The sequence below is a fragment of the Notothenia rossii genome (genome assembly GCF_949606895.1).
Source record: "Notothenia rossii genome assembly, chromosome: 11".
Taxonomy (NCBI): Eukaryota; Metazoa; Chordata; class Actinopteri; order Perciformes; family Nototheniidae; genus Notothenia; species Notothenia rossii.
Window position 1 is genome coordinate 856,574 of NC_136910.1, and position 20,875 is coordinate 877,448.

At 43.2% G+C, this 20,875-nt stretch overlaps 2 protein-coding genes across 4 annotated transcripts in view; both read right to left on the reverse strand.

The window, feature by feature from the left end:
- Nucleotides 1-1,397: 1,397 nt before the first annotated feature.
- On the reverse strand, nt 1,398-14,629 carry LOC307023632 (microfibril-associated glycoprotein 4-like). Its single transcript, XM_079657009.1, has 6 exons — nt 14,447-14,629; nt 4,719-4,877; nt 4,415-4,453; nt 2,547-2,643; nt 2,297-2,464; nt 1,398-1,803 (listed from the first exon to the last, which is right to left on the reverse strand). The coding sequence occupies exons 1-6, from the start codon at nt 14,612-14,614 to the stop codon at nt 1,550-1,552; spliced, it is 885 nt and encodes a 294-aa protein (XP_079513135.1). The 5' UTR covers nt 14,615-14,629; the 3' UTR covers nt 1,398-1,549.
- A 3,651-nt stretch (nt 14,630-18,280) lies between these two features.
- The window catches only part of LOC307023631 (microfibril-associated glycoprotein 4-like), a 3,567-nt gene continuing 972 nt past the window's right edge, over nt 18,281-20,875 (reverse strand). For 2 of the 3 annotated variants that reach the window (XM_079657007.1, XM_079657006.1), the window contains 6 exons: nt 20,803-20,875; nt 20,205-20,360; nt 19,911-19,949; nt 19,430-19,526; nt 19,180-19,347; nt 18,281-18,686 (listed from right to left, as the gene is read on the reverse strand). The exon at nt 20,803-20,875 is cut by the window's right edge. In XM_079657007.1, coding sequence (XP_079513133.1) covers nt 18,433-18,686; nt 19,180-19,347; nt 19,430-19,526; nt 19,911-19,949; nt 20,205-20,360; nt 20,803-20,875 — 787 coding nt within the window. In that variant the 3' untranslated portion in view covers nt 18,281-18,432. The remainder of the gene's footprint in view (nt 18,687-19,179; nt 19,348-19,429; nt 19,527-19,910; nt 19,950-20,204; nt 20,361-20,802) is intronic. The other variant, XM_079657008.1, reaches the window with a different exon arrangement.

Here is a 20,875-nt window from a genome sequence, read left to right on the forward strand (position 1 = left end):
ATATTTAGAAAAAAACAAAAAACGAATATCCGAATAATGAAATTAAAACCCGAATAGTTGGCCAACGAACGAATATTCGAATAGTCGAATATTCGGGTACAGCCCTAATGTGCACATGCGAGTTATACTCACATCAGCTTTAAGGGAGAGGCCATCCTCCTTGAAGTGGGCAATTCGGCATGGATCATGCAGATGGCCTTGTAGTCAGCAGGGTCCCTCTCTGGCTGCCGCCCTCTGGCAGAGGTGTTAACCGAGGCATCACACCACAGTACCATCCGTCTGAGAACACCATAAAGCTTTAGACAGTGGGTAGCATGGGGATGACGTAGTTGAGCTGTGAACTCATACTGCGAAAGCTTCACTACATCAGCTGTTAGAGCAGTCTCAATCAATTGAGAAAGTCAAAGTCTGCTTCTGAAGAATTGGACATTACTCTGATCCAAATTCTTATGTATTTCTCCATGAGCTTAAATTAAGGTGTCAAACTTTAGCGTTTATGTTTGTGTGTATTACAGAGACTCCACAGACGTCAGGATAAAGGAAGTGAAACCAGATAAATCAGCACTGGAAGACTGAAGGCACTGTTGTATTTTATTGTTGTTTAGTTTTGTACTTGTTGTTTTACTGTTAGCTGGTTCAGTTTGTGTTTAAGAATTTAAAAAAACATTACAATAACAACAATAAGAAATAAAAAATGAAGCATTAGAGAAGTAAAGAGAGAACGAAATGAATGCTTTAGTAAATCTATTAGATGGCTGACTACAACAGCTCGGCTCAATGTCTCTTGGTGAAGAAGAGAGGGGGGGCTGTCCACGCCCCTTAGATATACCGAGCATATATACGGGCCTGTCGTGAGCAATTGCTTAAGTATACTATATGAAAACTACTTTATTCAAACTAAATTATGTTTAGGTATTTCTGCAATATATTAAAAATATGTGAAGATTTATTCATTTATTTAACATTTAAGAGATGTTTTATAATAAGATTCATTTTTATTCTACAACAGTACAGAATACAGTTTTCTTTGTTTTTTTACATTTTGTTAAATTAAATTTAAGGTTTTACTGCAAAAAAGAAAGAAAGTGGCTTTAATTTTACATGCAGTGAAATGATGTGTATTTGATGTGTTTTAAATAGAATTCAATGTCATTTAACATTCAAGACAATTAAACAATGGAATTTCCTCTAAACATTTCTCATTAAACCAATTGACAGAATAAAACCTTTATTTATTTTTAATAAAAGTAATTTACTGTATTTTTATGGTAATTACACTTAATATAGAAAAACAAGAGAGGTCTGTAAATAATACAGTGAATTTCTGTGAAAAAATGTGTTGAAAGTTTGAGGACACAGAGACAGAAAGACCCAGGAGACAAAGGGAAGACATCACGTCAGCTTAATTGTTTTCATTTATTGTCATAGTGATTCAGTTTGACTTTAAAACGTAGACGTTATCCCACTGTGTGGATCTGTTTCCATCTTAAAGTGATGAGTGATTACATGTGATTGATATCAGCTGAGGACACGTTGCTGTCCTGCAGAACTACTGCACAGGACGGACCTTCATGCTGATGGATTTCAGGGAGTAGTAGTGACCCTTCCAATGGTACCAGTTCACTCCTATAGCATAAATAGTGCCATCAGCCCCCCAGAGATAAACCCCGTTGGGATTTGTGTGGTGACAACCGTTGTACCAGAACCCCCCCAGGTATGTTCTGGCACAGTTAGAAGGCACAGAGTCCTGGTCTTTGTCGAAGGTGGAGAACTTCTGTCCGTTATGATTACTCAGGGAGTCTCCTGCAGAAACACAACAAGTGTATAATCAGAACATTATAATACAACTAACACAGGGATGAAGTATCTCTGTGTTGGTCCCTGAAGGCAGCATGCCCCTGGTCCAATGGGATTCCTCCATGTGATTTTGGAATATTGCAGAAAGTAATCTCCACATATTAAAAACACTTTATGATTTCTGAAGTTGAAATGCATCTCCAGAATATATATAACAACATTAGGCTGTAAAGGAACTACAGCACGGTCCCTTTGGGTAATGTTCTCTTTGTGAATCAGTCATTAGCCTAAGGACAGCCCAGATCATTCATTGTTAAAGATATAGGAAGGGATACCTCCAGATGTGTGATATACAGAAGAATGTCAAGGGCATATAGCCACAGTTCCTGATCTGCTGTCGTTACCCCCTTATCTCTCTCTGATGTCTGAAGCCAGTCCTACGTGTGAGAGCGTCTCCTGAACATCAGAAAGACATCAAGCACTTCCTGCTGCTCCTCACCTGCCCCTCCATCAGTGAATCCAGAAACATGCAAAGTGAACCCGGAGGCCTCGGGGTCCACGGAGAACGAGGAGTACCGAGCGAACGCTTTGTTGCCTTCAAAGTCCTCCATGTCCACTAGCAGCTCGTGATTCTTCCTCAGAGTCAGGTGGGAGAGAGTCTCAAGACCTGCAGACAAACAGAAACCATGAACGCTAGGAAACCCAGAGTTTGATCAAGTCAGGACCTCCGGTTCATCTTCATCTCTCACCGAGCCAGTATTCTCCGACGGCGTTACCAAAGCCCGTCTTGTAGTGATCCCAGGGCCGGTAGAAGTTCACCGAGCCGTCCAGCCTCCTCTGGAACACCTGGGGGAAATACTAAATCTCTCAGCAAGTATAATGGACATTTCCAGTCCATGGAAAAAGAGCATAACAGAGTTTAACCTGCAGCCTCTACTGGGAACAGGAGCCAACAGTCGATCTAAGGTGGAGCCTCTGATTTCTCTCTGCCATTCACTGAATGCATCCAGGAGCTAACCTGACTAGCATGGTTTAGCTAACACACTTCAAGTGTCCCAACAGTCTCTGGATAGATTTATCAAACTGTAGATTTGATAGATTAGACTAAATACTTTACTTTGTTTATCATGCACAAAGATACTGTACGTATTGTTGAGATCTTCATATTAGGTTGAATAATTCAAACGAAAGTTAGTTATAATCAAATATAGTCAATTATATTCTTGTATGACTCACAATGAAAATGTTTCCTATGTTATGATTTTCTATATTTACAGTATAAACAAAGTGGTTTGATAAGTTGAGTGAAAGGCCTGTAATGCTTTATGGGTGTCACTGATAAGAAGAGAGGCAGTTTCTTCCCTCTCCTCTCACAGCAGTACACTGGGAGGGGGGCTCCTGACTTAAGGAGAAACACACTGAGGCCCCAAAAAGGTGGTTATGTCAAAGCTGAGAATAATATTTTGCAAGTCCTGCAGAGTAGGGGTCATGTCCTTTTTACACAAACATGGGAAGGTGTGTCTTATGCCATAGCCAATAGAATATGTCTGGTCATGTCCAGTCCTGTACATCAGAGGCCATGCCCAGTCTCCACAAATATGGGTATGGAGGAGGGTTCTTTAGGTTTCTGTATCCTGTTGTTGAGCATAAAGACACTGGAAGAGAGGGAGCAAAGAGAGAGAGAGGGGGGGGGGGGGGGGTTCCCCTGGTATACTCTCTCCCGGTAAGCTCTGTCCCTCAGAGCTGGGTTAATAGCTCTCGGTAAGGTTCTCTCAGACTTGGTAAATATCTCTCACATTTCTTGGTTGAATGCTGAGTGAATCTCTTTGTGAAATGAGTGGAATGATTAGATATCTGATGTGTTTGTGAATATTAGGCCCCCCAGCTGTGAGGAATCTCCCTCCGAATTCATGCAGATAGGTATGGGGTTTTTGAAAGTTATTCCCGCCATCTGTCGGAAAACATAGGTTTGGAATTGATTGTTTGAATGTGTTTTTTTTTATCACCGGTCTTTTATGAGGTAAGACCTCTGAATTCTATAAACATCACAACTGATCTGGGCAGTTGAAGTTACAATTTATGGTAATAAATGTAAAACTGTGAATTAAGGTTTCATATTAGAACATGATCACAGCATGATGAGTATAATGTTGTAAAGAGAGAAGGTAGAAACCCTGTATTAGTTTGGACCTATTTGTCTTCAAATAAACTGATCCCACCTTTTGGACTGGGACAACTTAAAGACATCTGCGCTCTCCTCTCCTGCTTCAAAGGTACGATGCACCCTGCCACACTCACCCTTAGGTAGGGCCACACCTCATTACTGATATCAGAATCCTTCGGGATCGCTCAAACAGATTTAGAGAGTTGTCTGAATTGAAACAGCAGTTCATTGAACCTGGTTCTTCAGGAGTTAATAGAGGTGAGATCTTGCTGACGTTGGTGGATCTGAGCCAAGCAGTAAACTGACATAGACTCAATAACTTCTGTCAGTTAGTAGGTCTGAGTCATTTGTAATAAATGATCAGCTCCTCCCGACTCTTACAGTATATTCCATCTCTGTTTCATTCCACAGATAACTGGGGTCCAGATTTAGCTTTTGAGTTCAGGTACTCACCGTCCACCGTCCGTCCAGTGAGTCCATGTCACAGTTAACCTACACACACACACACACACACACACACACACACACACACACACACACACACACACACACACACACACACACACACACACACACACACACACACACACACACACACACACACACACACACACACACACACACACACACACACACACACACACACACACACACACACACACACACACACACACACACACACACACACACTCTCATTAACACATATCCATTTGATCAGTGAGATATAGTGTTGCATGAAGTCTCTCAGAGGATGCACCTGGACAGCAGAGGTGGGTCCGATGGGGTAGATGGTGTAAACTCCACTGGGGCTGCTGCTGCTGCTCTGGTTGTAGATGTCGCTGCAGTCCGTTGGGAGGACGAGAGACATGCCGCTGTCCAACAGCAGAGCCAGGAGGACGAGGACGACTGAGACCAGCTGGACAGAGGACATGTTGTTCTGACTTTAATCTGAGAAATCCTAAATCAAATATTGACCTCTCGGAAAAATCTGATTACGGATTTTTTTTGTACTGAATCCTGAGAGAAATGTGAGTTTATCCTCATATTTGATCACACCATATGAAGAATATTATAATCATAGGCGGCGCGTGAGGCTCAGGTTTGGGAAGGCTAAATAACTTTTTTTACCTGACGCTGCCCACCTCCTGCGCAAGCCCCCAGGAACTGCGCCGGACTCTGATGAGAATATCCATAGTCGCCAAACGGTGGTACTACACTTCCGTTTGGTTGCCAGGCCCGGAAACACTTTTTCCCGTTGACTTACATGGGGAAAGAGTGGTCTGTAAGTCGTTGGATAATTTAAAAAAAACTAAATAAACCACCCAGTATGAACGTTTGTATAGCCCTTATTAAAAACATTTGTTCCTCAAGTTGTAAAAATGTGCTAATAACGTTATTCTGAGAGTCATATCCCTCTGCATTATGAACGCGCATCTAACCCACGGGACGGCGCCGCCCGGCACGTTCATGTTACGTGTTCAGCACTACGTGAGTTTACCTTTACCCATGGATGCACAATAACAACGGACCCATATCGCCTTACTGCCAGTGAGCCCACGGAGCTGTAATAATGGATATATTGCACATGTTTGATGTAATTCATCATTTGTAAAATATTATACTACCTGGGCTGTATGATTAAATGTTGTATTAAAAAAAGTTAATATTACCGACATAGATTAACGTCCCTGTAGCTTCTTATTGTACTGTATGTATATATATATATACAGTATATATATATATATGTAGATATACATGTATGTATATATGTATAGGCCTATATATGTATGTATATATATATATATAAATGCATACATATACATGTATATGTATGTATATATATGTATACATACATATGTATATATATACATATATATACATATATGTATACATATATGTATGTATACATATATGTATATATATACATATATATATATATCTTAATATATTACCAAGTGGTTTCATGTACAAGCCACACAAGTATCATGCTAAATTAAGCTCTGTTGCTTGGATATCACTAGATCCTGTTACATCAAAAAGTACGATTTATGTCTAAATTAGTATAATTACTAGCTAGCCGCTAGCTGCTAACTGCTGCCTCGTTAATATCAAATCCATCATAATAACAATCCAGTACCATGTTATCATGAACGTGCAGTGCTGTCACGTGTACAAATTGACGTGCTTGATGTGAACGAGCCTTTTGGGGGGCCTGGTTAAAGTTGCGCATGCGCTATGAGCGCACATACAGGTACTTCTCAGGCATGCTGGGTAATCTGTGACGTTTCGCTCTCTCAAAAGTTGGGCCATTTTATCATCATGCGCCAATGAGCAACTCTCGAATGAATGAGGCCCCGCCTCCCACGCTGTATCCAGTACTTATTATACATCCATGCTCCTGCGTCTATAGAAAAGAGATCAAATCAGTGAAAGCACCGCCTGCTGACCAATCAGAGCTCAGTGTGCAGAGTTGAAATCTATCAAGTTATATTACATATCAAAGGAAACTGCCGTATGCAGAGAAGACGCCGACGTGTCGCACTTTATCATTCATATCACATCATAATGTATCATCTCCTTATCTGAGTCAGCTGAGCCGTATCTGGCCGTGCAACACTCACAGTGTCACATACTGGATGCAGAAGGATTATTTGAAGCAACACATTAAGTTGAGGAAACACTCGAGTCAAATGTAATGAAAGTCAGATGGTGTCTTAGACGGGGCAGTGATATCATAAACCTGTTCATGTACGCATTCAAACACTTGTTCTGTTACCAGCTGTATTCACCTTGCAGGTGCAGCTATGTGGCTTTGATCCTGGATCAAGTGTTTAAGTCATGGATGTTTAAAGTTTAACTTCTTCATATGTCTAATATTATAGTTAACTTTTCATTCAGGAAGTATGACGCTGCGCTGTCCCTGTTTGTGATTGGTCAAATGTTGCTAACCCCGCCCCTTTCACGTGAACGCGCTCTCAGCTGGAGAGAGAAACCCTGGCTTGATTTACCGACTTGATAACCAGCGTCGTAGGACCGCTTAGCGAGATCTCGTTTGTTAGGGTTAGTTAGCATAACTCAAACATATCCAGGGTCTGTTGAACTGGCTTCAGGGCACAGGTGGCCGCAGAGCAGCGCTAATGTCAGAGACACAAACATTATACATTATATTTTTATTTTACCAGGATGCAGAGACACAAATATTTGGGAAGGCTTAGCCTTCCCTAGCCTACAGTACCCGCCGCCCCTGATTATAATATATTGTAGTGCAGAGAGACGGGAGTCGGAGGCGGGGTATCGAAGGTACAAGCTATACTTTTATTAAGCATCTGCAAACACATGTAAACACTTCAAGCCCGGGAAGCGAAGACCGGCGGAAACAGGAAGTCCGGCTCACTGAAATGTCCGTGCAGAACAATACCCCAACCCATAGATCCGCGGGTGAATAATGTCAATCACCACACAAGCCCCCCTAGTATTCACCCATAGTCAAAATCCCCGTGTCTTGGAGGAAGTACCACCCGACCCCGGCGCGTACGGACCACAGGGGCCGAGGAGGGCAGGGCCGCAGGCAAGGGCAGGTACAGGGGCGCCAACGAGGGCGAGGGCATCCCCACAGGGGGCGGGCCATGGGAGGTCTGGATCCCCTGGTCAGAGGCCTGGTCAGCACCCATGCGGAGGTAATCGAGGCCCAGCTGCACAGCTCCGATGACCGCTCTGGAGAGGCAGTCCGCGACCACGTTAGCCTTGCCAGCGATGTGTCGTATGTCCGTGCTGTACTCGGAGATGTACTTGCGCTCCCTGGGAGTCAACTGGCGGCTGAAAAAGGCGAGCGGTTGCCAGGCGCCATCGACCCATTGTTCATGCACCGCGCCCACTGCGTAGTCAGACGCGTCGGTGGTGATAGCGATGGGGGCCCTGTGTGACGGGTGAGCCAACATGGCGGCTTCGCTCAGGGCAGCTTTGGTGGTGTTGAAAGAGACCTCCCTTTCAGCCGTCCAGTCTATGGCCTGGCCGGGGGACTTGTCCTTGAGGGCCTCGTACAGCGGGCGCATGGTGTGGGCCGCCCGGCGGATGAACCGGTGATAAAACGTCACCATCCCGAGGAACTCTCGGAGCGCCCGTGCTGTAGGCGGTCGCGGAAAGGCAAACACAGCCTCCACTTTCGACGGGAGGGGGGCGGCTCCATCCTTGCTGATTAGGTGCCCGAGGAAATGGATGGAGCACAACCCGAACTGACACTTCGCCGGGTTGGTAATCAGGCCGTGTTGGTTGAGCCTCGCGAAAAGGACCCGGAGATGTGCCTGGTGCTCTTCGGAGGAGGAGCTGGCGACCAGGATGTCGTCTAAATAGACGAAGATGAATGGCATGTCTCTGAGCGCTGAATCCATCGGCCGCTTTAAGGACTGAGCTGCGTTCTTAAGTCAAAACGGCATACGCAGGAACTCGAAAAGCCCAAACGGCGTAATTACCGCAGTTTTGGGGACGTCCGAGGGGTGCACCGGCACCTGGTGGTAGCCCCGCACCAGATCCACCTTGGAGAAAACCAGCTTGCCCGCCAGGTGTGCAGAGAAGTCCTGGATGTGAGGGACCGGGTAGCGGTCTGGCGTAGTGGCGTCGTTAAGGCGGCGGTAGTCACCACACGGTCGCCAGCCACCGGCTGATTTAGGGACCATGTGAAGCGGCGAAGCCCAAGGGCTGTCTGAGCGGCGGATGATGCCCAGACGCTCCATGTTGAGGAACTCCGACTTGGCGACTGCCAGCATGTCAGGGTTGAGCCGCCGGGCCCTAGCGTAGACAGGGAGGCCTTCAGTGTCAATGTGGTGCTCTACCCCGTGTTTGGTAGTGGCAGCGGAAAAGGTGGGCTGCGTCAAGTCGGGAAACTCACTGAGAAGGTGCTGGAACTGGAAAGATGGCTGCCTAGCTGGTGCGGAGGTGAAAACACGCTGCTAACAATTGAGTTATTTTGTAGGAATCCGGGAACTGAGAGAGTAACAAAAGGGCGGGTTGACTGCGCAAATACTTTTTTTCTTACAGAAGGTAAAGAAACAGGAAATGTCAGCACGTTTCAGCCAGAAAGAAAAACAGAAACAGGCCGGCACAATGAATCCGCCTGAGGCAAATATACCTGAGGAGGGAGGGGAAGGCCTCTCTGAAATATTAAAATAAATCAGAGAATACCGAATGGAAACTGCTGGGAATTTTGGAGTATTGAAGGAGGAAATAAGGGACTTGAGAGAAGGCTTCGGAGAGCGGAAAATAAGAGCGGATGCTCAGAATTAAGAATCGCAGAAAATGAAGACCGTGAAATCGGTATGACAAAAGTACTCCTTCACAGTTTACGCATGCAAAAGCAACTGGAAAATAAATGTGAGGAACTTGAAGGCCGGGAACGACGGAACAACCTGAGGATTTATTCAGTGCCCGAAAGATGGGAGGGAAATAGCATGATGGACTTTGTGGAAAACTTAATACGCGAGAAACTGGATGTGAGCGGCGAAATTCCCATTGAGAGAGCGCACCGGGCAACGGGGCATCTCACTGGGCACAGCGACCGTCCCAGATCAATAATAGTCCGCTTCCAAAACTACAACGTGAGGCAAAGGGTGCTACGAGCCGCCTGGGCCAAGAAGGACATCAGGGTGAAAGATTACAGGATCTTCTTTGATGAGGACTTCACCACCCAAGTGTTCAAGGAGCGCGCAATATACAGACAAGTAAGGAAGCAGCTCCAGGAAAGAAACATCAAATCCTGCATTCTGCTCCTGAACTGAAATGACTCGAGAAAAACTGAAAAGTCAGGGTGTTTAACACGAGATGCGGCACGGGGTCTACTGGAGTATGGGGTCAACATGGAGAGTCCAGCAGGAGAACCGGACTTGGAGTCTGCTCTTCAGGCTTCAGGATGGCAGACTCACCGCTCCAGGAACCGGAGAACCCCAGGATGTGAGCTGATGTCGGACGTAAAGACATTAATTGACTCGCTTGATCGGCATGAAAGAGCAAAGGAGTGAACAGGTATGTGTGGAGGGAGTTGACTCCTTGCAGACGTACATGGAAAACAATAACACAAATGACTCAGCCACTCGGAATCTTTTCCAGATTTGACAACACAGAGTATAACATGTACACTTTGGATTATGATGTCGATTCAGAGAATCATGTGTTTAATCATATAAGTGACTCGTGTAAATCACTGAATACCTAAATACATTTCAAAGTAAATTCAAAGTAATTGTCATATTGGAGACTTGGTTAAATAAAGACGAAGTCACTGATTTCCAAATTGAGGGTTATGTGCTACACCATATCAACAGAGCCAATAAGAGAGGAGGGGGTGTGGCTCTTTATGTGGACAGCGTCCTAAAATGCACACTGGTTGAAAACATGTCAATTGTGACTGATGATTTAATGGAATGCATAACTATAGAAATTGAAATGGAAAGGAAGAGAAATGTTGTTGTGACTTGTGCATATAGAGCACCAGGATCAAATGTAGAGCTTTTTAAAGATAGTTTAGGAGTATTAACGGATGGCCTAAATGACAATAAAACATGTATTATTTGTGGGGATTTTAACATCGACCTTCTAAATGTATCCAAACACAAAACCACTTCTGATTTCCTGGATGCATTGTTCAGCAGGGGGCTTTATCCCCTGATCACTAAGCCCAGTAGAATAACATCAACCTGTGCAACATTGATCGACAATATCTTTACAAAGGTCATGGAAAACAGTGCTAGGAGTGGGCTGATCATAAATGACATAAGCGACCATTTACCTGTATTTGTAGCATATGATTGGCAATTAAAGAAAAAGAAGGAAGAGACTCGCAGTAGATATGTCAGGGTAAGGACTGCTGAAGCTAAAGACACATTTAGGAGTGACCTCTGAAAGGAAGAGTGGAGAGGGGTTTATGTAGAAGAGGTAAATGCTGCATATGAGTCCTTCCTAAAAATCTACATATCACTGTAGGACAAACATGGTCCCGCTGTACTCCGTGCACATAAAGGTACTTATCATCAAAAGCCTTGGATAACCAAGGGCTTACAAAATGCTTGCAAGAAGAAAAATAACCTTTATAAAGACTTCATAACATTTAGGACAAAGGCAATTGAAAAGCAAAACAAGGAATATAAACATAAGTTGACAGTTATCATGAGACAAGCAAAAAGAGAATATTATAATAATATGTTAAAAGAAAAGAAACATGATATCAAGGGCACATGGGAAATCTTAAATAATGTTATTGGAAATAAATCTGTATCCACTGGCCTGCCCAGTCACTTCATTACTGACAAAAATAAGGTTGTAAAAAACATGAATGAAGTGGTACACGAATTTAACTCTTTTTTTGTAAATGTCGGACCTAATCTAACAAAGACTATTCCAAAACAACACCATGGGCAAAAACAGGATGGCGGAATTGGAAGTAAAGTGTTGCAGTCAATGTTTCTGGGAGAGATAAACGAAATTGAAATTAAATCCATTGTAGACAAATGCAAAAATAAGACTTCGACAGATAGTGATGGGATCGACATGAAAATAGTGAAAACGACTATTGACCTGTATGGATTTAGGAAAAATCGATCTACAGCTTTAGCTTTAATAAAAATAACAGAAGAAATGACAACAGCTATAGAAAGAAAGAAATACAAATAGGTGTATTTATTGACTTAAAAAAGGCATTTGACACCATAGACCATTACCTATTAATTTCTAAATGACATAGATACGGAGTGAGAGGAGTAGTTCTAGATTGGTTAAAAAGTTATAACAGACAACAATATGTGGAATTTGCTGTTAGTACATCGGAGTGTATGAACATAGAATGTGGTGTCCCGCAGGGCTCGGTTTTAGGGCCTAAACCTTTTATTTTGTACATCAATGTGAAACGTCAACATTATTGCAATTTGTGTTGTTTGCAGACGACACAAATTAATTTAGTTCAGGAGATGATTTAAACATTTTAGCAAAGTGTATCTGACATGAAATGGTCAAACTTAAAAGATGGTTTGATGAAAATAAGTTAACCCTACATTTGAATAAAACGAAGTTTATGGTTTTTGCTAATAGAAAAAAAGATGAAAACATTTCACTGTCCATTGATGGAGTTTTTATTGAAAGGGTTTCTGAATTTCGATTCTTAGGTGTGACGCTGGATGAAAACCTGACATGGAAATCACACATAGCACATGTTAAAACCAAAGTGTCTAGGAATATATCTGTTCTAAACAAGGCAAAGTATTTGCTAGATTACAATTCATTGAGGATGTTGTACTGTTCACTCATTTTGCCATTTTTCATTTATTGTATAGAAGTGTGGGGCAACACGTATACGAGCAACATAAAGCCATTGTCAATATTACAGAAAAGGGCAGTACGAATAATTCATAAAGCTGACTCAAGAGAACACACCAACAGACTGGTTTTGAAGTCAGGACTCTTGAAACTCAAAGACATAGCTGAGCTGCAGACATCAGTAATGCTCAGGGCAAAAAGCAGAATGTTACCAGCATATTTACAACAGTTTTTGTTTTTGGAACAGACAAGGAAGATCACAGAAGGAAATTAAATGTTAAGCATCCATATGCAAGGACTACTCTTAAACAAATGTGTATTTCGGTTGTTGGTGTACAATTGTGGAATTCTCAACAAAAGGATCTAAAGAATTGTATTTGTATTTTTCAGTTAAAGAAGTTTTATAAATGAAGAAAGCTGGGACTATATGAAGCAGAATGTGAATAAGTCTATGTACTCTGGTCCTTCATGTTTTTGATGTCTTTGATGTGATGACTCCTCTGTATTTGTTATTGTGTTTGGTTTTGCGTACCATGAGCGGGACAAATAAAAATGAAATGAAATGAACTTGTCGCCCTGTGAGAGTGAGCTGGAGAGCCCGCTGAATGAGGCCTCGTTGCGGGTACACGTGAACGAGGCAAACGTCAGCGCGTCCACCAGGCGGCTGTTCTTGACGTCCACCAGCAGCCCGTGAGCGCACAGGAAGTCTGCGCCGAGGAGGGCGAAGGAGATGTCAGCCGTGACGAAATCCCACTTAAACCGCTGACCCTCGAAGCACAGGTCCACTGTCTTTGTGCCATAGGTGCGGATAGGGTTGTCGTTAGCGGACGTTAAAGGTGGGCCGTGGCCTCCGACGGCGGCGCCCTCCACGGTAGCCGGCAGGACGTTCCACTGGGCTCCTGCGTCACAAAGGAGTCTGCGACCAGAGAGGGTGTCCCTGATGAACAGGAGCCGGTTGGATGTGCCCACGCTCGCGGCCACTACCGAGCGCAGGCCGTTTCCCGTTACCTTGTAGGTGCAGGGGGGCCGGCACATCTTCGCTTTCGCCCCGTAGCGTGCATGGTAATAACACAGGCCAGGGCCGGAGTTGCTGACGTCAGCCCCAGAGCTTCTGCTAGTTGGCATGCCTGTACCAGGGAAGGTGCCGCTGCGTGTCGGGGCCAGCACCTCCGGGGTAATACGCTGTGTTGCCAGGAAGAACCGGTCGGCTTCTTCGGCCAAAGCGCGGGGCTCAGTGATAGCCGTGTTAGTGAGCGCTGTCTGTACATGCGGCGGCATGTGCTGAAGAAACAGTTCTATGAACAAAACATGAGGTTCTTCCGTACCCAGCAGGCTGAGCATCATCTCCATGTGGTCAGAAGGCTTGTTCTTCCCCAAGCTATGAATAGCGAGCAGGCGTCGGGCCCGTTCCGACCGTGACAGCTCGAAAGTCTCTAGCAGGAAAGCCTTGAACGCTTTATCCTGGGCAGGAGGAGATGTAATAAAGCCCACCGTCCGGGTCGCGGTGGAGCTCCCCAGCGCCGAAACGACGTGAAAATAGCGTGCTGCGTCGTCAGTCACTCCGCGGAGGGCGAACTGAGCCTCCGCCTGAGCGAACCATGCAGCCGCAGATGTCTCCCAAAACTCCGGCAGTTTGAAAAAAACGGCGTTACTTGCCATGCTCGGTTCAGTCTCGGATCCTTCAACAAGACATCACGTCGGGGTCACCAATGTGGTGCCGAGAGACGGGAGGCGGAGGCGGGGTATCGAAGGTACAAGCTAGACGTTTATTAAGCATCTGCAAACACATGTAAACACTTCAAGCCCGGGAAGCGAAGACCGGCGGAAACAGGAAGTCCGGCTCACTGAAATGTCCGTGCAGAACAATACCCCAACCCATAGATCCGTGGGTGAATAATGTCAATCACCACAATATATATAATATATAGCAAGTATACAGAAGAGGATCAGGGCCACATGTAAAACATCTTTTCACATCGGACCAAAAGTGATTCTTCTTTTCAAAAAGTCAAAGTTCAAACTGTAATCTCAGAATTTGAGAAGATTCAGATATAAAAACATATCACAATGATCCTCTTCTAAAAAGCAAAAGGTTATAAAGTAAGTTCATCAACAACTGTACTTTAGGTCTTTTCGCTGAATGCAGGACTTTGAATTGAAACAGAGTAAATGTGAAATGGTCCTCACCTTCATGGTCATGTTTCTGCTGCAGTGATCTGAAGGAGTTCTTCCCGCAGTGTGTCCACTCTGCCTTCCTGTCTTCTTTATGTTGAACACGTCTCTGATCAGCTGCTGTCTCTCACCGATGAACTCCGGCCCAGAGGACGATGCCCTGACGTCATCACCCTCGCACATTTGTCATGTTTACAAAAAACGATATGTACGAGTCTCCGATCAGGAGTCGCACACCGCCCGGCCCGTCCTGCAACACGGAGCCCTTTCTGAAAGCATGCTAGATGTATGTGTGTGCATAAAGCTGAGCTATGATCATAATATCAAAGAACGTGGTTATGATCAAATTGTTTACCGCGAGATCTACTGCATACTTTTGGCCATAATCTCGCAGCCCTACAAAAGAACTGAGATTTCCACACACACACATTCAACAATTCTAAAACGCCCGACCAATACGAAGCACGTACAAATGTTTTGTGTGTGTATAAATCATTTTATATGGAAACTAATTCAAGTGTAATGATGCTACCCACCCCGAACCTCCACCCCACATATCACATCCCAACTTAACCCTGCACGTCAGCACATTTTGGGGACAAGAGTCCATGGAGAGAGGCAGCCTTGTTCACTTTGAACTGGATGGCCTTGGCTAAGGGGTGTTTCAGGTGAAATGCCATGTGTTTTCCTCTACGCTATTTCATAATGCTCTCAATGTTTCTCATGTTTTTAAAGCACTCTGTTGCACAACTTGTGTTGAAAGGTACTTGGAACTTTGACAAAACAAACATGGAACATTTTCCTTTAAACTGCTGTTTTATTGGAGTCTATTGAACTGAGAGGTGTTTCTAATGTTCTGTCCATCCTTATGGTTTATACTGCATTAGAGTGTATTCAAGGTTATTAAATAACATATTTTCTTTTTTTTTAAAGTATAATTTCACCATTCATCACGCTCGCAAACTGTGAAAACAGAAGTTATTTTTAAATATTAGTCTTAGAGTATATAATGTATGTAAGATTTAACATTTTTAGATTTTAAGAAAAAGTCAGAATTTTTAGTTCTTCTGAAAAAAGTAATACAATTATTTTTCGTTTTCTTTTTCTTCTACCAAATGATTTGCCTCTTTGAGGGCCTTATAATGCTTAAAGACGGAGAATGTTTGACACTTGTCGGGTCAGGTCTAAATATATATCTATTGGGGGGTTTCATAATTGGCGCACACAAAATGGCTCAATAGCGCCCCCTAACAAGCAGCGTTTGGTTGTGCTTTCACCAACAAGTCTGAAACTCGGTAGACATCATGATGGGACGCACAAAAAGGTCAGCGCGAGGCATATCGTAAACTCCGGGAAGACGGACATCTTTTTTTGAATATTCAACTTTTGTGCAAAAACCATCAACTCACAGTTTTAATCAGATTGACTCCATTTTCAGCCAGTACCATCGGAAGACTTGGCGAAACAAAACGTATCAATTAGTTTTCGGCGATATCGATATGATCTTGCCGTGGAGTGGCGCTGAATAAATATCTCACGCCAAGAAACAGGAAGTTGCTGTCACTCGACCGTGTAGACTCGGAACATTACCAGATCTCCCATGGTTGATCAGAGTCTTGCCCTGAAGACAGCTGCATGACCAAAGTCACTCATCTACATAGCGCCCCCTGCTGGGACCAGGAAGTAACAACTTTTGGAATCAATGCTATAACTCGCCTCTACATGGTCAAAACCTTTCAAAACTTCACACAGCCTGATAAGGACCATACATCGACAGCTGTTTTCAATCACAGGTCATTTTGTTGAATTTCTATGAATTTCTGAAATGTTGATTGTAGGCAGTGTTAAGATTTGGAGAGTTGGACCGCATGGGAAGCACACAGAGGGTTGAAATGTCCGTTCTTAAAAGGAGACTACATGTAGATGAGCTACGGTGAATGTTGTGCACAAAGGTGACTTGAATTTCTATGAATTTTTGAAATATCTGAAGTAGATTGTGTTCTCTCTCTTGCTGCCTTCATTTGATTTGTGATCATTTCTGTTTGTGAACACACTGTAAAAAGTCTGGCAGCTGTGCTTCCAAACAATTACCGTCAACTTACAGTGAAATACCCTAATTACAATCATTTGAAAAAAACGTCACAGTAAATTGTTGTTGTTGTGCCACCGTGGTAGGCCAGTTTCTTATCGCATATTTGGCACATATTCTTCTTTCTTTCCAATTTAAAACGGTCCCACAAAGAATACAAAATGCTGAAGTCTTCAGCATTTTGTATTCAGGTGTGTGAAACGAGGTGAAGCGAGCCGTTTGCGTTCGTGACTGTGAGTGAACGCGATGTCAGGAGCACAGACTGAGATTGTATATATTTCCGCATTTTAACAGTGCAATTCCAAAGTATAAATATAGTATAAGAATATGGCAATTCGCCTTTACTGATGTATATATATGCATATATTTAGAAAAAAACAAAAAACGAATATCCGAATAATGAAATTAAAACCCGAATAGTTGGCCAACGAACGAATATTCGAATAGTCGAATATTCGGGTACAGCCCTAATGTGCACATGCGAGTTATACTCACATCAGCTTTAAGGGAGAGGCCATCCTCCTTGAAGTGGGCAATTCGGCATGGACCATGCAGATGGCCTTGTAGTCAGCAGGGTCCCTCTCTGGCTGCCGCCCTCTGGCAGAGGTGTTAACCGAGGCATCACACCACAGTACCATCCGTCTGAGAACACCATAAAGCTTTAGACAGTGGGTAGCATGGGGATGACGTAGTTGATCTGTGAACTCATACTGCGAAAGCTTCACTACATCAGCTGTTAGAGCAGTCTCAATCAATTGAGAAAGTCAAAGTCTGCTTCTGAAGAATTGGACATTACTCTGATCCAAATTCTTATGTATTTCTCCATGAGCTTAAATTAAGGTGTCAAACTTTAGCGTTTATGTTTGTGTGTATTACAGAGAATCCACAGACGTCAGGATAAAGGAAGTGAAACCAGATAAATCAGCACTGGAAGACTGAAGGCACTGTTGTATTTTATTGTTGTTTAGTTTTGTACTTGTTGTTTTACTGTTAGCTGGTTCAGTTTGTGTTTAAGAATTTAAAAAAACAATACAATAACAACAATAAGAAATAAAAAATGAAGCATTAGAGAAGTAAAGAGAGAACGAAATGAATGCTTTAGTAAATCTATTAGATGGCTGACTACAACAGCTCGGCTCAATGTCTCTTGGTGAAGAAGAGAGGGGGGGCTGTCCACGCCCCTTAGATATACTGAGCATATATACGGGCCTGTCGTGAGCAATTGCTTAAGTATACTATATGAAAACTACTTTATTCAAACTAAATTATGTTTAGGTATTTCTGCAATATATTAAAAATATGTGAAGATTTATTCATTTATCTAACATTTAAGAGATGTTTTATAATAAGATTTATTTTTATTCTACAACAGTACAGAATACAGTTTTCTTTGTTTTTTTACATTTTGTTAAATTAAATTTAAGGTTTTACTGCAAAAAAGAAAGAAAGTGGCTTTAATTTTACATGCAGTGAAATGATGTGTATTTGATGTGTTTTAAATAGAATTCAATGTCATTTAACATTCAAGACAATTAAACAATGGAATTTCCTCTAAACATTTCTCATTAAACCAATTGACAGAATAAAACCTTTATTTATTTTTAATAAAAGTAATTTACTGTATTTTTATGGTAATTACACTTAATATAGAAAAACAAGAGAGGTCTGTAAATAATACAGTGAATTTCTGTGAAAAAATGTGTTGAAAGTTTGAGGACACAGAGACAGAAAGACCCAGGAGACAAAGGGAAGACATCACGTCAGCTTAATTGTTTGCCTTTATTGTCATAGTGATTCAGTTTGACTTTAAAACGTAGACGTTATCCCACTGTGTGGATCTGTTTCCATCTTAAAGTGATGAGTGATTACATGTGATTGATATCAGCTGAGGACACGTTGCTGTCCTGCAGAACTACTGCACAGGACGGACCTTCATGCTGATGGATTTCAGGGAGTAGTCGCGACCCTTCCAATGGTACCAGTTCACTCCTATAGCATAAATAGTGCCATCAGCCCCCCAGAGATAAACCCCGTTGGGATTTGTGTGGTGACAATCGTTGTACCAGAACCCCCCCAGGACTGATCTGGCACAGTTAGAAGGCCAAGAGTCCTGGTCCTTGTCGAAGGTGGAGAACTTCTGTCCGTTATGATAACTCAGGGAGTCTCCTGCAGAAACACAACAAGTGTATAATCAGAACATTATAATACAACTAACACAGGGATGAAGTATCTCTGTGTTGGTCCCTGAAGGCAGCATGCCCCTGGTCCAATGGGATTCCTCCATGTGATTTTGGAATATTGCAGAAAGTAATCTCCACATATTAAAAACACTTTATGATTTGTGAAGTTGAAATGCATCTCCAGAATATATATAACAACATTAGGCTGTAAAGGAACTACAGCACGGTCCCTTTGGGTAATGTTCTCTTTGTCAATCAGTCATTAGCCTAAGGACAGCCCAGATCATTCATTGTTAAAGATATAGGAAGGGATACCTCCAGATGTGTGATATACAGAAGAATGTCATGGGCATATAGCCACAGTTCCTGATCTGCTGTCGTTACCCCCTTATCTCTCTCTGATGTCTGAAGCCAGTCCTACGTGTGAGAGCGTCTCCTGAACATCAGAAAGACATCAAGCACTTCCTGCTGCTCCTCACCTGCCCCTCCATCAGTGAATCCAGAAACATGCAAAGTGAACCCGGAGGCCTCGGGGTCCACGGAGAACGAGGAGTACCGAGCGAACGCTTTGTTGCCTTCAAAGTCCTCCATGTCCACTAGCAGCTCATACTTCTTCCTCAGAGTCAGGTGGGAGAGAGTCTCAAGACCTGCAGACAAACAGAAACCATGAACGCTAGGAAACCCAGAGTTTGATCAAGTCAGGACCTCCGGTTCGTCTTCATCTCTCACCGAGCCAGTATTCTCCGACGGCGAAACCAAAGCCCGTCTTGTAGTGATCCCAGGGCCGGTAGAAGTTCACCGAGCCGTCCAGCCTCCTCTGGAACACCTGGGGGAAATACTAAATCTCTCAGCAAGTATAATGGACATTTCCAGTCCATGGAAAAAGAGCATAACAGAGTTTAACCTGCAGCCTCTACTGGGAAAAGGAGCCAACAGTCGATCTAAGGTGGAGCCTCTGATTTCTCTCTGCCATTCACTGAATGCATCCAGGAGCTAACCTGACTAGCATGGTTTAGCTAACACACTTCAAGTGTCCCAACAGTCTCTGGATAGATTTATCAAACTGTAGATTTGATAGATTAGACTAAATACTTTACTTTAGTTATCATGCACAAAGATACTGTACGTATATTTCCTCTCTGCTGTCTGACCAGGTTTCAGTTCACAGATAACTGGGGGCCATATTTAGCTTTTGAGTTCAGGTACTCACCGTCCACCGTCCGTCCAGTGAGTCCATGTCACAGTAGACCTACACACACACACACACACACACACACACACACACACACACACACACACACACACACACACACACACACACACACACACACACACACACACACACACACACACACACACACACACACACACACACACACACACACACACACACACACACACACACACACACACACACACACACACACACACACACACACACACTCTCATTAACACATATCCATTTGATCAGTGAGATATAGTGTTGCATGAAGTCTCTCAGAACCTGGACAGCAGAGGTGGCTCCGATGGGGTAGATGGTGTAAACTCCACTGGGTCGGGTGTTGTCGTTGTTGTAGATGTCGCTGCAGTCCATTGGGAGGACGAGAGACATGCCGCTGTCCAACAGCAGAGCCAGGAGGACGAGGACGACTGAGACCAGCTGGACAGAGGACATGGTGTTCTGACTTTAATCTCAGAACTAAAAAACCCACTTTTTGTCAGATCTAAAACAAGATCCACATGTGGCTCTCATGCTCTTCCACACAGGTAAGATAACAACGTACATGTTATCCCCATATTTGATCACACCATATGAAGGATATTATAATATATAATATATAGCAAGTATACAGAAGAGGATCAGGGCCACATGTAAAACAATATTTTCACATCGGCCCAAAAGTGATTCTTCTTTTCAAAAAGTCAAAGTTCAAACTGTAATCTCAGAATTTGAGAAGATTCAGATATAAAAACATTTCACAATGATCCTCTTCTAAAAAGCAAAAGGTTAGAAAGTAAGTTCATCAACAACTGTACTTTAGGTCTTTTAGCTGAATGCAGGACTTTGAATTGAAACAGAGTAAATGTGAAATGGTCCTCACCTTCATGGTCATGTTTCTGCTGCAGTGATCTGAAGGAGTTCTTCCCGCAGTGTGTCCACTCTGCCTTCCTGTC

What these genes read in the sequence shown, in the direction of transcription:
- LOC307023632 (XM_079657009.1), bottom strand. Translation starts at nt 14,614, where the DNA reads ATGTGCGAGGGTGATGACGTCAGGGCATCGTCCTCTGGGCCGGAGTTC. An exon ending in GACCCACCTCTGCTGTCCAG is followed by an intron (nt 4,454 to 4,718) that starts GTGCATCCTCTG and finishes GTGTGTGTGTAG; the next exon opens with GTTAACTGTGACATGGACTC. An exon ending in CGTCGGAGAATACTGGCTCG is followed by an intron (nt 2,465 to 2,546) that starts GTGAGAGATGAA and finishes GTTTGTCTGCAG; the next exon opens with GTCTTGAGACTCTCTCCCAC.